Below are 20,132 nucleotides of genomic sequence, written 5' to 3' on the forward strand. Positions count from 1 at the left end.
TTCAATTCTGAATGACTTAATATTCATTATTATTATTATTATTTTTACTGAATAAAAATATTGAACGTTTTCTTGAAAATCTATTTACAAATAAATTTTATTAAACTTTTCGCAGTTTAATTTTTTTATAATTTATTATCAGATTCATAATTTACGAGTAAAATAGTGACTATATAATTATAATAAAATAATATAACTTATATTTAATTTACACAGCTAAATTTATTTTTGGTTAGTATACTAAATTTTTAATTTTATAATGATGGTAATTGTTTTATTAAAACGCACTATTTTTTTTTCAATATTAACCTTTTAAAATTTAATATAAATAATTTTATTATCTAAGATCTTAATTTATATATTAAACATCAACGTGTTGACATATGTAATTGTAATAACGAATAAGTATAAATATAATTAGTCAAGTTAAACATTTTCATTCCGACATTTGTATTGTATCGTGTCATTTAAACGTCCAAATTGAGAAACGTGTTCAGCAAAATTAATCTTAAGTGTCCATCATACGAAAAATGTCTAGTTTATAAAATTAAGTTTTCCATTTCGTGAGCTGGATAAGTCAGTCTTTTTTTCCATTGCAAAAAGACTTAAAATTAATTTCATAATAAACATATATACTATAAATGATAATAATGAAATTTTTAAAATTAAACAACCAAGTATATTATGCATTTTATTTTATTTTTTCTAGTATTTTGTCATTATCTTGGTACCTTGTATAAATATCTGAATATCACTCTTCATAACTTTTTAAAACTATAATTTACTGCTATGTTGCATCATGTTGAAATGTGTTAAGAATTATAAAAATAACTTTTAAAAAATGATAGAAATTAACACTAGTTGTATAATGGTGTTGAATTTTTTCGCTCCTTTTGCTGTGTTATGTATCTTATACTGTGTGCCTACTTAAGTACAACACATTTGCAGAACACTATATCCCGAGGGTCGCTCGGTCATTGTGACAGGTCGACACTAATCCGCTGTGGATTCACAGAGGATCCGGGAAAACAATTTATCTCGAGTTTAAAAGAGGGAACGATCCCAGAGCACTGGTGAAATAGTTGAAAATGAATATATATATATATATATATACGGGTAAGGTGAAAAAATGCTTTCACTGAAGACTTTTCAAATGTTGTGAATAATTAATGTTTATATATATTATATATACATTTCTATTTGGTTTTTACGTGTTATACGCAACTGATCAACATTGAGAATAATGGTTCTGATCTAAACAATAATCGGTCATGGCCGAAGGGTTTTTAAAACATCTGGTTTTTTTTGTCCCAAAGGTAATTTTAGATAAATCTTTTTTTCTCGCAAGTATTTATTTATATCTTCTATATTATGAATTCATTGATATAGTTTTACCAATTTCAAAACGTTGAACAAACTATAAGTAGTGAAATGAAAATACAAAATATCGTTCGTATTATTCTTAATCTAAACATACTTGAATTATATAGTAGATCTGTGTTAGTAAATGTACACATTTTTACATAAAAAAAAGAAAAGAAAGTAATGCAAGCTATTCATAAAATTTAATTTTATTTAACGAATATACGAGTATATTTACAAAAAAATATGAAAATAAAAATATAAGGACATTGGCACTTTTCGGTAATCTGTTTTCCCTTGTGGCAATTTTTTAGTGATCACTATAATTTTTATTTTTTAGTTTTCAACAATAAAATCATTTTTATTGTATTTCTTCTTAGTCCTTTTGTGAAAAAAATGACCTTTGAGCCAAATGTTGGTCTTTACCAAGGAACTTTAAAAAATTGTAAATGTCTCACTAGTTATAGGTAACTCTAGTTTTTTAGTTGGATTCAGTCCCATTTTCCATCTAGGTAATATGTTTTGTTCACTCAGCATACATTCTTTAATAGTCATGTTATTAATTACGAATCACTTGTTTTATGTTTAAAGTATTCTGAAAGTTTTAGATTTTTTAAGAGTCCGTTTATTTTTTTTTTGGAACACACATTATTAATTTATAATTTTGAAAATTTCTGGTGAAAACATGCCTTAGTTGATATTCATATTGTACTCAGACTATGATTGGTAAATGGTAGGTCAAAATGTCATTATTTTTCAATATTATTGGATAAACTAACGATTACTTTAACTGGGTATAGCAATATCGAGTTCACCGACCTTATGTTTTATATTCACGTGTTATACAAAATGTATTTAGTAAATAATCCCTTATAGAAAAATAAATAGCTGTTAGAGATAATGTTGAATATGATACTTAAGATTTTAATTTAAACTGATCAAAATTAAAATAAAGTTAATTCCTTTTTTTAAATATTAAATAAATATGTAGAATATTAATATTAACTAATCACATAATACAAATAAGCATTATTTTCAGGTAGCTTATAATAAATATTAAAATCGTTATTTCTTAATCTAAGCTATAGTTTTTATTAAATTTGAAAGAATTTTACATATTTATATAAAGTAAGATAGTTTTCTATTTGTGAGTTGTAGATTTTTGTTTAAGATTGAACCTCTTTTTTGTTTTACTCTTGGGAGTATTTTACCAGCTTACAAAATCTTGAGATGTTTAAAATATTGTATTTACTATGTATTATTCTATCGTAAAACACTTTTACTATCATGTTTTTTGTATAATTGCAAACTCGCTAAACGCTAACAACTTATTTATAAAATCAAAGTTTATTGTTATGTCCCTACAGTTCAAATTATATAATAATTATTATTACTTTTTCATATTTATCATTTTTATTTATTAAGAATATTACAGTATGCCATTCTGACTAATCAGAAAAACAATACTTAAGAATATACAACTTTATTTTAAAATATGTATTTACACAGCAATTTAATATGTTATTTTTCATGCAGGATACATCACGAATATTTGACATATATAAATGTAATTTTAATGTATATAATGTTTTTGTATTACACATATAGGTATTGTATATACTTTTATATAATGTATATTTATGATTAAAATTATTAATTATTTTTTAAAATATAAAATGGTATTGTGTTTTTAACATTTCAAGTATTATATTTAACATAATACAATAATTCGAATTCATGTGCATATATAACTTATCACATTAAAAAAATATTAGTACCTTAGTACAATTAGTTTTCACGTACAATATAAAAAAGAAAGATCTCCACCTCATGACAAAACACGAAATAGAGTAGAAGTAACACATTTTTTTTTACAAATTAAATACAACTTTTAAACATTATATGTTTTCTTCTTATATTGTACAACTTGTACATAGTAATATTATTATGTCGAGTATTATGTTTTATAACTTAATTTGTGTCTACAAACAAAAATGTTCCTGAGTAATTGGTATCGTTAAGGGTACTTATTATTAAAAATGTAAACTATTTATCATATTTTCCAAGTTTTGTTTTTATACTAAATATCGTAAATACACGCTGAAGTATTTAATTTATTTAAATATTCAAAACTTGAATGACTCAGAGAACTTTCGAATATCTGATTTGTTTCTCAGTTCTTTGAAAAAAAAAAGAAGTTACAAATTTTAAAACAACAATAATAATAAAGAGGATACCTACCTATTCTTTGTTGTCCATACACTACAATTTCTAAAGTTATACGATGTATTATAGTACATTGCACAACACCTTTTTTCGTTTAATTTAATATTCTTAAACAAGAACTATTTAATCGATGCTATCCATTACAAAATAGGGAAAAAAGCTCTACTCTTGTTGAATTGTATATAATACAATACACATGTATATATAAATCTATTGTCACTTCCTTTTTGTGGTGTGTGTTACAAAAGTTTGGCCTATAACCAGCCCGTAGTATCTGCATTATCTAGACCCGTTCAAAAACTTTTTCATTCACAGTAATATCCAGCGTAAGTGTAATGATTTTTTTTCCTTAAAAGAATAACGTCCCACATACAAAGAATAATTCTGATAACTAAAATACAACTTAAACTATAGAATTACGTGAAATATCACAATAACAGTAAGTTTATTATTATGTAAGAAATTGTAAAAGATGTATTTTGCAAATATTTTATATACTGATTTGAATACTCTATAACATGATATGTATATCTATTTATTTATTTCAATTTTTTTTATTTTAACTATTTAATATACATACACACACACACACATGCACATATATGTATATATATATATAAAGTTCAATGAACTTAATAAATTCAATTAAATATGTCAGTAATTACTATATGTGTACAATATGAAAATAACATTAAATAAAATGTATTCATCAAAATTATTTTTATCTTATTTGGAATCGATTCTATAGATGTTTATTGTGATATTCGACATCTAAATTAATTTGATTTTAGATAATATTTCACTTGAAATTATTATAACGTTTTAAGTCGGTTAGAACAATGATGTAATAGCACACGTATGCTATTACATATATACAAAAAAATGTATAATCAACGACAATTTATGTAAAATAAAGCAAGAAACTATAAAAAAAGAAAAGGTAATACGATAGATAATACGTATTTATTTTAACTTATTTTTAAGTAAATTACAGTAAAATAATTGAATGTAAACATTATACCTAAATAGAGACACATATAATATAAGGAAATAAGGATCGACATAAGACTTGCGCGTGATGGGTAGTTTTAAAGAATATATTTTAAGCAACTGCTGTGATAAAGCTAGACATTAATCTACAAATTCGGAGAGTAGGTAGGTATTTGATGGATGAACATAATAACTAGGTAAGGATATGGTGGTTGAATATAAACGTTTTAAAAGTAGTCTACACTTTAGATAGTGAGCTAAATGACCCGTTTAAAAACATTCCACTAATTTATTATATTCGGTTTTTTTTTTCAAAAATGTACATACTTAAAGTACTTACTTTACTTATCATATTTCTTAGTTAGAAATAGTTTGTTAATATCAATGAAAATAAGTTTTAAGTCATTCATAGAGCTTTAAAAATAAAGCGAAATTAAGTTAGTGTTAAATGTCTAAAATGCAAAAACGTTAATTGCTTATTTCTTAATTTTAAACTTTTCAATTTCGTTCTTGTATGTATATATCATTACCAATGTGATTCGTTTAAGTTAAGTTAAAATAACTTCACACGTGTACAAAAAAAAATTGCCATTAGAAGTTTTACTATTCCGACACCTATAACGATCTTTGCCTTCGGAACACATTTGAGGATTTAAGAATAATAAAATGCATTACCTCGGGGCCCCGCAGATTTCCATTAACCCGCTGACTGAATATCAGTTCTCTGTAATCGAATGGTGCGAACACACAATGAGGTCCACATTTTCTGTTTTTTTTCCACCATCCCCACATTAACCACTCCTGCCCAACATACACTGCGTGAATGGGTCCATTTATGCCTTTTGCGTGTGCGTGCCCTACATATAGTAGTTGAATATACATATTTTTTATTCATACCCCAAATATAATACGTAGGTACCTATATCGATAAAAATAATTCGATCTGCTGGGAACCAGAAAATTCATTACAATGTTGACGTATTTACTTATTTTAATATGCGACAGTCATATTACACAGATGGTTAATTACATATAAAATATTAACTCTTTACATAAAACGTTGAAATCATGTAAAAATATCTATAAAGGCTACACTTACATATTTTACCTATTGTTGCAGCTGTATCAAATTTATTTTCTTAATAATTATTTAATCTCCTATTGAATGACAGTCCCATTCACTTGGTCAGTATATAGTGATGTGAGTTTTGTATAATATTATACATTTTATATTTATTGTGCTGACACTTCGTGTTTAATCTGCTGCAATATTTTTTTGGTGCAATAAAAATATTCAAACTGTATTTATTAAGTTTTAAAAACAACATGAAAAGTTTATCATCATAAAAGTTACGTCTGGTTTGTTTCCGACTATATTATAATTTTTATAAATCACATTTTTCTTAAATCTTATTCATACAGTTAATGTTTTAAAATTTGACTTGTATATATACTTAATAGATAGATTTAAAATTTTAAGTACGCACATTTATTGCCTGTATATTACACGTTTAATAAAGAAAATTACGTAACAATTTTTGATTACAGTTCTGTTGATTTTAAATTTTGAGCAAATTCATATATTATCTTACATATTAATATATTATGATCACTACATTACCTGCGATTTCTAGTCGAATAATGAATATTCTAATTTAAAAATGACTAATACCTAAGTATATATAAATTGTTATTTTTTATTCACATATTAATCTTTCGAAAAATCCAATAAGAGAGAGCATGGATAATATATATTATCATCTTTAAGTTTAATAATAAATAAATGTAAGTACTCTAGTAATAATAAAACTATGTTGAAAAATGCAGGATCTTAATTTAGCACGTTATGCGTTACACACTTAAAAAAAAGAAATAAACATCCATAGTTGGTAAATTCGTTTGAAAAGTGCTTTGATGTTACAAAAAACAAAATATAGATTTATGTAAAAGTGAGTATGAAATGAAACTTACAGATTCTTCAGTTTTTAGACACTCACTTAGTATACTTATTTAGGTGTCATATTTTAATAATATGATATTATATATATATATGTTTAAGCCAAGAACAAATCATTGCATTTCCAAGTATATTCTGAGTGGAACCTTCGATTATTCGTGATTTTATATAAAAAAAAAATAAAACCAAACTGATATTAATATATTGGTTTTCCTGCTATTTTTCAGATAAGTGTTTTTTAAACTACTATGAAAATCAAAAATGGCCCTTTTAAAGTACAGCCTGTATTAGATTTCCAATCTATATGCCACATGAAACTTTCTGAGCCATTTTACTGCCCTAAAAAGCGGTTTACGGAGAGAAATAAAAATAAAATTATAAATTGTAAAACCGATAACTCTACACAGAATCTAAAAAAAAAAAATCAATACGTAATATAAATTATACATTTTTTTGTACTAAAAAATTCAAATATAAAAAATATATATTAGAAACCAGTAACCATATATTGATGTTGATATAAGAGACACGAGACCATAAATTATAATTGATAATGTAACCAGGTTTTAATTAAAATAGGACAGGTATATATTTAATGATAACAACAATTTTCATTATCTATAAACATAACATACATTATTATATATACTTGTATAAAATAGAATACCATACAATCACACAGAAAACTATAGCTATATTTTTACTATTGAAAAATATCATAAATAAATTAAAACTGAATAAAACGTCTTTTTATTTAACGTTATACATTTATACTATTGATATCAAAAATATTTTATCATACAAAAAAACAAAAGATTATTTTTCCTAATCCTATAATGAATAGCATTCAGCTTAAAATGGTTCCGTTAATAGGTTGTTAAGTATTTCATAATTCTAAAATTCATATATTCAAATTGTGAAAAATAAGTATCAATAACCGAACCACCTATTTAATAATTCACGTATTTTATTGTTATTATATTTTTCAAAAAAATAGTTTTGAATTTTTATTTTTACAAATGTCAATCCTTATGAATTACAAAATTTCAAAATTTCAATTTTAAGCGTTTATATAGTTGTAACTTTATTTCAATTTGAATAAAATGTCAAAATAATATAGAATTTACTAATAGGAATTTTTGAACTAATTTATTTATAATTGTTACTATTTTATTTAGTTTTTTCGCGAGTCCTTACAAGGTGATGGAAAGTTACCAATTTCTACTTGTTTTCTCTGTAATCCTGCTTAATCCCTATTATTTATTGTTATCATAATGTATTATGTTATCAATTCGTAATGTAAAGGGAGTAGCTCTGCGTCGTTTTTCTAACTAAACCTTATACATCGGAACCATTATCTACAATGCATCACTAAACGGTTGTAGTTAGCGAATTTTTTGTATGAACTAATGCAAACCAAATATTAGTAATTTTATCAGACTATCCGTGAGATTAGGTTAGTATTATAGGGTTATAGCATAGGTTATTAGTATTAATATCTACTCCATTCAAGTTCGTAGCCATCAAAATATTTGGTGAGGGGGGAGGGGGTTTAGAGTATAATTAATATGTTATATTATGTAATAAAATTATTATAAAAATCTTATTTCAAGAAAAAATTTCCGGGGGTGGAGGAGGTTTCAAAAATACATTATTTTATTATTACATAATATAATTTAGGTGTATATGTATAGCTATACCAGCATGTTAGTATGATATTATATTAATACTGATAACTAATGATACACATGGAATATGCAAATTCAGTTTTTAACTTATTATTATTTCTATTTTTTATACATCATAATTTTTAATAGATAGTTCTAACCTAAAATCTAAGTAAGTAAATTTTAACAATAGATTCATAATACTTAAAATAAAATAAGTTATAGTTATTTAAAATTAATTTTTATGATTTATAAAATAACTGTTGGTTAACTGTACTTACAAACTTAAGAAATTTGAAGTACAAGTTTTTAATTTGTTCATTGTAAGCCATAACTCATAGAATTCTTCAAGTTCCTCAGTTAATTCTGTATATTTTTTACATTTAATTATTAATTTTTTATGTTTTTTAAAACTTTTTGAATTTCAGGAATATTGAAGTTGTGGTTATAAAATATTAGCTAACAAGTTAAATTTTTATAGTTTTGGCTTAAAATGTATGCTCAATCAATACTGTTCCTTAACTGAATAAGTAAATAGTTATTGTTACCTATGTACTCAAGTTTAATTTTTTTTAACTATAAAAAAATATTATTGTTTACTATGACATCTACAAATATATATTTATTTAATAATACATGTTTATTGTTTATATTACGATTTGATTGACGTTTTACAATTAATTGTTTGTATGTTTTACCCTAAATATTTTGGTAGCTTACACATTATAAGTTAATCATGAAACAGAAATATATTAAGTACTAGTTATTAGTAGAATTTGTTAGTATGTTTCTTTTGTAAAAAACAATTGTTGTAGCTCTAATGATATAAGTGTGTGACGGATAAATATCAAAAAGTTGATAATTCATACTCATTGTTTTACTTTATTAATAATACATTAATATTTATATCGTTCACATTTAATATTCCGTGTTTATTCAGTAGTGTGTCACGCTATACCTTGTTTCTTAATCCCTATTATGTATATATAATATATATTATAGACATGTACCTTTTATGTTTTAGAGTTTGAATTTTCTTCAAACCAATTAACCAATAATCACGCGTTTATCATTTTTATCAGAAAAATATAATACCGACTCATATATTACGATGGTAATAATAAACCAGTTGGCAAATTATTTGAACAAAATTTCCGTACACAAACATTATAATATATTATAACACACGGAAAACAGATACTAAATGTATTTAGTCAAAATTCCCAATCTTGTAAATCCAATTGTTTAAAAACATATGTTTGCGTGTTGGTTAAACGAATTTCGGAAACGTTGCTCTCAATTATTTAGCTCAACATTCCGATGTGCAATTTTAATCCATTTTCCTGAACGCCTAAAAACAAATTTATTCATGGGTATACATAATCTGGGCTACGTTTGCATTAATTTCCGATACAGTAAACGCAACAATGATAAAACTAAACTTCATAAATAAAATAATATACTGTTTATAAGATATATACCTATTCGTTTTCTGTGTGCATGTAAATAATGCTGATCTAATATTGTATTCTTAAATTAACATCTATACTATTATAAGGCGTTAATAGTAGATAATTATAATTTCTTTAGACGTTTTAATAATTAATTGTGAATTAAGTGTATATTATAGAACCTAAAACAATTATATTTATTGTTCATATTGTATATATTTATCTTAGACCAAAAACGTATTAAAATGAAATCAATTTTAATTTTTTTTAAATTTTATTTTAACATTAATTAAACTAAGTTTCGTATTTACCTTAAATATAATTATCATCATAGTTTGGAAACTATAACTCAACAAAACATATTTGAATGTAAATATTAATAAAAATCTGGCTACAGTACAAGTTTTCAATATGGTTCCAAAAGTTCTTTAATATATAACTTTTTAATTTTTTAAATTACATGAATAATAAGGTACCTTCTTCCATATTGTCAAAATGTATAATCAAAAATGTATTTTCCATAATTATATTTTTATATAGTATAATTGATAGTAACTTATAATATATAATAATAAGTATACGAATAAAAAAATATATTCTCTTAAAATTGTTCTATCCTTAAAGTATTACCACCAATTATTACTCCGTTTTATTCAGATTATAAAATAGAAATAAAAAAAAAAATTATATATATAATTACTTTTGCGAAAGACGGCAAAAAATCTATTCCAGACATAAACATAATTTCTTTACGAATAGAAGTCCCAAAATATGTAGACTATTCGTATGTGTATATAGCACTACCTTTTTTATTAATTTATTGAGCAACTATAATTTTTTTACATTAGGTATGTAAATTGACTCATCTGAAAGATCAATTATTTGTTCATTGGTCTCTAATTTTTATACGATTCGATTTCCGATTTAAAAGTTTCAAACTTAAAAAGTTAAATGTAATACTGAGAAAATTATTAACAATAGAACAATGAGTGGCGTGTACAACAAAACCAATATATAAAGCTCAAAGCTGATTAACGGTGGGCAAACTATACCTTGAGCTAAAGTGTGTGCGAATCGTTTTACAATTGATCCAAAAGTGTTGTTCATGTAGTTATCAAGTTTGGACGTGACTTATATATTTTTATATCATCCGAAAGTAATTGTAAACAACATTTCCTTAAAATTTTCATCAACAGTATATCAATGGTATAAATTATTTGTATAATTATTATTGTTTTTAATTTTAATCAATATTTTTTTTTTTTTAATAACTTGTTGATTAACTCAATTTTTTATTCAACGTATAAATATATAATATTCTAATAATTTTTTTGTGAACCATTAATATGTACCTAATAAGAATAAATTTATAAATTGCTACATTGAAATTTTTAATCAATTTAAAACTTCAAAAAAACTGCACGCAGGTACACATGCAAAAGACTCAAGTAAAATTACTTTTAATCTATATTTAGCGAGGAAAGTTAAAAAAAAACTATTAAATATATTATAAAATAAACTAAATATAATATTAGATTAATAATTAACAATAATATTATTATAAATTTAATTTTATTACATTAATTAAAAATATTTAAAGAAATATTATTAGGTAGATACATACTTACTTTATATTTTGATATTATAATACATTTTACAAGGATTTGGTTAGATATATTATACACTTAAGCGTACGTTCAATCTCCTTGATCGAATTATTTAGAGCAGGTAGTTTCTATTCGATTAATATAACATCGTGGTTCAATAACAGTCACTGTGGTTCTCTATCTTAAAATCTATCAATTGCAATTCAAGTACTTGCTATTTATATGTACATTATATAAGTCAGTATTAGATAAGTTTATAAATATAATAGACATTTTTGGCAATTGACATTAAAGACATAGTGCTCTTTTTAGTACTATAATTATTTTTATTAAAAATAATATTTACGGTGGAATTTATTTAACTCAATTGTAGTTTACAATTAAATAATTCTACGCGTAATGGTGCTTTGATTAGTATGTTTTAGACTTAAGTGTTTTACCACTTAAAAAAACAAATACCAATAATGACTTGGTGAAGTACATAAAAACGATGCTATTCTCCAGTGTGTAGCGTTAGGGACAAGATAGATCGGCTGGTAGAGAGGTAGAGAAATATGAAAAGCGCAAGTTTCTCTCTTTCGACCGGTACTCGGTGTAACTAGGGGCCCATTCCCAGTACAATGATATATTATTATGACCGGATAGTACGGTTGTGATGAGGTCGAAAGAAGGAAACAAGTCACATAAATTATAATAATGTAATATAAAAACGTGCGAGAAGAGACATGGAAACGTATTTTTTTCATCCATTAACAGTTTTAAGCAAAAACTGTTACAAAGTGGAAAAGTTCAACACAAAACACTTTTTAAGATTATTATATGATTAATTTTACAAAAATAAAGTTTGAATAAGTTGTAATCAAATTGTCACTAGTATTTTGTATATTCAATTTTTAATTCATAATTTCTTGATTTTAATTTTGAAAGTAAATTGCTTATGAGATAAAAATATTAGGTCTTTTTAATTTCAACATTTATTTATCTAAAAAAATTTCTTTTTTTTTTTCTGTAAGCATAATAGTATTCTATATTTGATTTATTGTGTAAAATATTTATTGTAGAAATAACAACCGAAAAATTCCATCTTTATATCGAACGATACTGTAAATAACCTCGGATATTATAGGAAGTCGAAATATTGCATTTATTGGCTATATAATTTGTTCAATATAATATGATCGTAATTAATACTTCTATAGATTGAATTTATTATTATTAGTTGCTACATAAAAACGTAAAGTTTATTGTATTGGATAAACCCTCACGTACAATGCCCTTGCATATACACGTAATAGATGTACTTTAAATTTTCTTAATATACTGTGTTTTATATAAGTATTTAAAAATATATTGTACGAATATGTTGAAAACCCTCTTAACTTTGGGTTTCGTTTCAATATGGTAAACACATATTTTGTATAAGTCCTGATGACGAGGTCCTGAATGAAACCAGCGATGATATTTAAAATTCCAATCTGGTCTTTAAAATACAATGCACCATCCTTAACGTGCAGAAGAAACGTTTATTGTTCAAGTCCCCAGGCAGAACAATCGTAGATAATTGTAAACAGTGTTACTGTTGCGGACTCGATGCACTTGCACCCCCATTTTATAGAAATATACAATTTCGTAGTCTCTTTGCACTAAAAGAAAAAAAAACTTTCTTGGGCTCTAAATTAACTCTTATGGTTGTTAACATTTTTTTTATTTATTCGTTTCAGGTTGAATAAAGAAATGTATACATTTAATTAATACAATTATTCTTTCTAAAAAAATGTCTTTTAGAAAAGTTTTGATTTATATCATTATTTTTTCTTATATTATTTTATTTGTAAATTTATATAAATAATAGTTTTTAAAATTAATTTTTGAACTCGTTTATGTCTGTCTTTATTTTTTCTCAGATGAAATACTCTAGTAACGATGTGCATTCTTTACCATCTTAATGTTTTCGTAGTTTTTATTGTTCATTGGCTTTGTCCCAGTGTAATAGGGTCATAGGGTCAACACAATTTGTTATTGCCTCTCCGGAAAGTGTAACTCTTCCAGCATATATCACAAACTTTTCATGCATCTATAGTTGATTAATATTTTAATGTTATAGTTTATACAACAAAATTAAATATCTATAGTTTAAAATATTATTTATTTAATTTCTATGATATAAATATTTTGTTGTTAATTTTTATATTCATGTTTTTAATATATTATTCTAATATAAAATTTGATTTCAGGAAAATGTGCAGAATGTCAAAACAAGTCAAGCTGACAAGATGACAAGAACGTCCCGTGAGTAACTACCATGGAACCAGGCTTCAAAGCACTGTTTATTAAGCCTCTGATATTAGTTTTATTATTTCTGGTATCAAGCTGTTTCACCACTTTAAAAAATGGAAGTCTGGCCGATTTACGTTTTACCAGAGAGCATTACAATGCAACGATACCAGAAAATGCGCTTATCAAAACGTATGTCCGGACGGAAGAAAAAATGGGTATATATTGTTCAGATGAAGACGTTATCATACGTTATAAAATAGCATCTCAACAAAAAATCAAATTCTTCAAGGCTGAAGAAAAAAAGATCGGCAATTTTTGGTTCCTTTTAGTCCGAACGAAGACTGATTACGATGTTCTAAACAGAGAACGGCAAGATGAATATGTCTTAGAAGTCAAAGCTACAGTTACAACTTCTACCGACAAGTCAAAAGATAAAAAAAAAAATAGTGTTTCGTTAGAACTTCATGCTACTTTAGTTGTATCAGTTCTTGATACCAATGACCTAAGTCCCTTATTCTATCCAGTTGTATATGAAGAAACTATACCAGAAGATACGCCACTCCATTCTAGTGTTCTAAAAGTTTCAGCCGAAGATGCTGACATTGGAATGAATGGTGAAATATACTATAGTTTTAAGGAAAAAACCAATCAGTTTGCTATGCATCCAAGGACTGGTGTCATAACAATTACCAGATCGTTAAAATTTGAAGACAGAAGATCGTACGATTTTATTGTTGAAGCTCGGGATCGTGGCATTCGAGGGCGTTCTAAACCAAGTACTGCAAAAGTAAAATTCAACATCCAACAAGTCAATATATATAAACCCGAAATTGAAATACAACATTTACCTCACGTAGTTGAGGAATCTAACTGTGACATATACGCTATCATCAAAGTCACAGATAGAGATTCAGGTGTAAATGGTATTATACGAAGCTTAGAAATTGTTGATGGTGATCCTGATGGCCATTTCAGAATTAAAGAAACTGGGCATAGTGGTGAATATAATATTGTAGTCCTCAATATGTTAGATAGGGAAACGGCTCCAAAGGGATATAATCTATCTCTTAGAGCAGTTGATTCTGGAACGCCTGAAAGAGATACTTATACATCGATTCAGATAGAGCTCGCTGACGTTAACGATAATGCTCCAGTGTTTGAACGTGAATTATATGAAGTAAATATTGCTGAAACCGCGCCAATTAATTCGCCCGTCATTAAACTAAAAGTAAGTGATAAAGATGAAGGTAAAAATGCGCAGGTGTCATTAGAAATTGTCGGTGGTAATGAAGGTGGTGAGTTTCGAATAAACAAACGAACCGGTATGCTTTACACGGCTGTAGTTTTAGATGCTGAACATAGATCATCTTATACTCTTACTGTCAGTGCGATAGATCAAGGAAACGCTGGAAGTAGAAAACAATCTGCTGCTAAAGTAAAAATATTTGTTGTTGATGCTAACGACAATGATCCTCTGTTTGAAAAGTATTTTATGGAAGTATCCATCAATGAAAATGAACCTGCCGGCTCATCTGTTGTAAAAATAAGTGCACGTGATAAAGATTCAGGTGAAAATGGTTATATATCTTATAGTATTGCAAATTTAAAACCAGTACCTTTCGATATTGATCATTTCACTGGCCTCATCAAAACAACGCATCTTCTAGATTTTGAAACTATGCGAAGGGAATATGTACTTCATATCAGAGCATCGGATTGGGGATATCCATATAGGAGACAAACTGAAATGAAGTTAGTGATAAAATTGAAAGATGTAAATGACAATAGACCCCAGTTTGAAAAAATTGACTGTAAAATACAAGTTCCTAGATTTACTGTCATAGGTAAAGAAATTATGACTATGTCTGCTGTAGATTTTGATGATGGTAATTTTATAAGCTATCGGGTTGAATCAGGAAATGAAGACAATTGTTTTTCCATCGATTCTTCATCTGGCGTTCTTTCAGTAACTTGTGACCTTTCTGACATAGGTATGGAAGAACGTAATGTTAAAATCACTGCCACTGACGGTTCACATTATTCAGACTTAACAAGCTTACATATTACATTAGTAAATGCGAAAAAAACACAAGCTGCTGATGATTCAATCAATATAGAGTGTCGAGAAACGGGAGTACTTCGGCGATTAAATGAAGCCATCGAAACCGCAAAAAAGAACAATATTGGTGAAGACGATGATTTTGCTATGATGCCAAGCAGGTATGGAGAAAATGTACATAAGCCTGAGTTGGTGAATTTTCCTAATGCTGTACAAGTAAATGAGTCTGTGCCATTAGGCTATACAATTCTAGCAATTCGTGCCAGAGATAGAGATCTAGGTTACAACGGAAAATTAGTATATGGTATCTCTGATGGTGACGATGATTCCTTGTTCAGAATCGATCCAGAAACCGGTGATTTAAATGTAGTTGGATATCTTGATCGAGAAACAAGAGATGAATATGTTTTAAACGTTACAGTATCTGATCTCGGCAAACACCAACATACAACGTGGAAATTATTGAAAGTTGTAATTCTAGACGTCAATGACAATGCACCCAAAGTTGATAAAAGAGTTTCTAGTTTTCGGGTAAGTGAAAATGCTCGAAACGGGACTGTAATATTCAAAATAAATGCACAAGACCCTGATCAAGGAGAAAACGGTAGAATAGTTTATACATTGACCACGGATACAACTCACTTTTCGGTTGACAAAACTTCAGGCAATCTATATGTATCTGGACGCTTGGATCGAGAACGTCAAGAACTATACGAACTGAAAGTAACCGTCTCAGACTGTGCTCCTGAACCATGGACATTACATACAGAAGCTTTGATACGCATTATTGTTGACGATGTGAATGACAATGCGCCAGAATTTCTCGTACAAAATTACACTGTCAAGGCTTTGGAAGATTTGCCAATCGGTAGTGTCGTCGCAATCGTGACTGCAGTTGATCCTGATCTTGGTACAGGTGGAATAGTGTCGTATTCATTGGAATCAGATTCTTCATCAGAAGTGGATGACAAAATGTTCGAAATCGATTCCATTTCTGGAACTGTCCGAACAACTAGTGAATTAGATTTTGAACAAAGACAAATACACACACTAATTGTGAGAGCTGCAGATGGGGGTATGCCTTTTTTATCATCAGAAACTTGTCTAACAATAGAAATTGTGGATGTAAACGAAAACATATTCGCACCTGAGTTTGGCAGTTTTTATGCAACTGCATTCGTTGACGAAAATGAACCACCCGGAACTCTAGTGACCACAGTCAGTGCAACGGATGCAGATCCTCCTGGAGATGTGTCAAGAGTTGGTTATTCAATTGTAGACGGTGATGGTTTAGGTTACTTCTCAATCGACAGTGAAGGTATTTAAACATTTTTTATGAGATACTTAATATATATATATATAACGGTTACTATTAAGTTATAACTATGGAGTTATTATACAAATCATATATTCTATAGATATGATAAACAATGCTAAATATTATATTAAAAATAATATAAAATTAATAAAATTAATATATTAAAAATAGGAAATATCGTACAAAAAAAGTAAATGTACCAACACGCGTTCTTAACTTAAAGTTTGAATATCGATATGTCAATTCACTTTATTACTAAAGTTATAATGAAATAAGGTTGATTCTGCTGGACCAAAATTTACCACTTTACAATTAGGTAAGAAAGAGGTAATACTAGAATTACTATTTTCATTAAATCATTGTCCTGGTTTGAAAATATGTAAAACTTTAGTTTATTAAATGCGATTTAAAATTCAACAAATATTTATTTAAGCTTTTTGTTTGGCTTTTAACCTCGTATGTTTATTAATGGAAAGTGATCATTAGAACAATTCAATTTTCTACTAACTTATGCAATTGTGTATTTGAAATTATTTTCACTCATTGCTGATTTTAATGGGTTTACTGCGAGTAGAATAATATCAAGCGATAAATGTTTACCGATAAACCTTGTATACAATGCTTATAACTGGTATGAATTACTCAAACGATTTATATCGAAACCTCAAATCGAATGTTTGCAACTTTATATTATTTTATCAACAAGTGTATGTTATTTTATCATATTATGCTTAAGCTGTTCCTATTTGATTTTATTATTGTTAGCTGTTTTAATTTTCTACAATGTATTGGATAATTCATCACGATCCAAACTGTTTATTTGCGTTCCTTTTAAAAGTCCCAATTAATATTTCTAAATCGAAATTACTATAAGTATATATTAAAGTAAATTAATGTTAGTAATTAATGATTTACCGTAACGAACACGTTATAAATTATATAACGGTAAGACATAAAATGTTTTTCATTTCTAAACTATTTATGAGAAAATTAAACTATGTTGTATAATGAACCAAAACTTAGTTTAACCATTTTATGCATACTAAGATTATTTTAAGAATATATACTTACTTCAAATACTTAAATGAACTACCACTAAAAACCACGATCACGTCGTCGATAATATGATGTGCGCGTCTTCAAAAGTAAATAATGGTCTGGTCTGGTCTAAAGGCTAAACTCGTAAGAAATTAAACCAGCTGTGTATAAAAGTTTTTGTAGACTACCGTGCTTCTTATTTAACCGAAGCAATAGCTTTTTTTCATTAGCTGGGATTAATACCCGACAAGACCTCTTGGGACGCATATTTCATTTGCTAAAGATATCGCTAAGAGTTTTCATTTTTCATTGCGTAGTATTTCTACACAAAATTGATATTATTTAGCAAACTAAAATAAAGGAATAAAGCTCTTTTGTGACATTTTTTTAACGTTGTAAATTTAGATTCTTGGTTGTGAGTAATTGGTGCACAATAATTCACCTGACTTGACATGTTTAAAACTTTTCAAAAAATTCGATTTTGTGTACCTAAATTTAGCTAAAAATAAAATTCGAAATTAAATCATGCTGAAAGAATATGGTAGCTTTTTTGTTATATTAGAATCTATCATGGGGGAAATGGATCTTTAATTTTTATAAAATGTAGTAACAATATCTTACATATTTATTTATAAATCAACGTACACTAATCATTAGTATTTAATTTACTAGTTTACAGACTACAATAACAAATAATTTAAATAGTTATTTGTAATATCATTAATATCATTGTATATTATAAAATAGTTTTATATATATGTATATGTATATATTTATAATAGAAATACATTTCTAAATTAAAAAAAATTTAAAATATCACTTTAAAAATAATATACTACTTGTATTAAATTGTAATATATTTATAGTAATTTTATTTTTATGATTAAATACCGTTGAATAGTGATAGTCTATTACCATTAATTTTTGAATAAAATGTTCAGTTCTTTCAATTATTCATGATTTTTTTTTTCATAGGTATCTAATATACTACACTGTCCTATTAATTACTTAAAACACATTCAATTAAAAAAAAAAGATTAACAGTCGCCTGACCACAATTATCGTCTAGTTTTTTTTCAACCTCGGTTAATAATTATGTCTAAACGAGAAAAGGATCACAACAAAGTACCACACCTCTGTTCTTAATTCGCCGTACACAGCACAGTTGGCGCTATTCCGCAAAAGAAAATGGAGAAAAAACAGTTATCTATTCTCTCTTACTTTTTTCTCTCGTTTCCTTTTGTGTCATACAAATGATTCAGGCTACGTATTTTACCTCCCGAGAAGTAATGGCTTGGCATTTTGCCAACTTTCATGTTCTCTCTACACTTGATTGCTTATCAACGTAATACCTCTTAACTTTGCCACCCTGCATTCGAACGATATTTTCATGCCCATACTTCCCATGACGCCTATGTAAGTCGTCCATCGTATTTTTAGAGATTTAAACGTAATCGTGCGGAATTGGGTTTTTGCTCTACCGGCGACATCGCCAAAAATGAGAATTGATTGCAATTATACTTGTACGATCTTTTATTATTTAAGACTGCAGATTGTTTGAAGACAATTATGATTCGAGTAAATACCGTTAGGCGTTAATAACTATACCTATTATAGCTATTATATTGATTAAATAATAATCATTTTTTACGCTTTTATACAATTCTTTTAAGTTATTGATTACTTTTATAGTGGCTCGAAAGTTAATATTTTACTTCAAAGACCTCGACCGTAATTAAATCGATCCGACAAAGAGTTATTAAGAATATTTTGTAAAGACGAGTGAGAAAGAAAAATCGCGGAGTTTTGATTAAAACCTGAGTTTTAGTAACAGAAACAGTGGCTATCCCTTATAGATCTTTGGGGTCACTGTCAGTCGCAGGGAATGCTGATTAAAATATTAAAATATCCGTGCAGACTTCAAATAAAATATTCAACCCAATTTTTTTTTACTTTTATGGAAATATTATATGCTGTAGCTTGTAGTTACACATTTATCATATCATAATACTTATTTGCCTATTCGTAATAAGTATCGTTTAATTTTAAACATTTTCATAAGAACCCATCAGCGTATATTCAAAAATAAATTGTGCATTTAAATAAAATATGTTAAACGTATATTTTATTATCAATGGTCGTCGTTATTAGCTATAGAATAAATATTAAGGTTTAAAGTA

The 20,132-nt window shown here is 26.8% G+C and overlaps 1 protein-coding gene across 5 annotated transcripts in view; it reads left to right on the top strand.

The window, feature by feature from the left end:
- The window catches only part of LOC132928888 (fat-like cadherin-related tumor suppressor homolog), a 139,778-nt gene that overhangs the window by 50,124 nt on the left and 69,522 nt on the right, over positions 1-20,132 (top strand). For all 5 annotated transcript variants that reach the window (XM_060993829.1, XM_060993832.1, XM_060993833.1 and 2 more), the window contains one exon: positions 13,495-16,914. In XM_060993829.1, coding sequence (XP_060849812.1) covers positions 13,563-16,914 — 3,352 coding nt within the window. In that variant the 5' untranslated portion in view covers positions 13,495-13,562. The remainder of the gene's footprint in view (positions 1-13,494; positions 16,915-20,132) is intronic.

The sequence above is a fragment of the Rhopalosiphum padi genome, chromosome 4, assembly GCF_020882245.1.
Source record: "Rhopalosiphum padi isolate XX-2018 chromosome 4, ASM2088224v1, whole genome shotgun sequence".
NCBI classification, from domain to species: domain Eukaryota; kingdom Metazoa; phylum Arthropoda; class Insecta; order Hemiptera; family Aphididae; genus Rhopalosiphum; species Rhopalosiphum padi.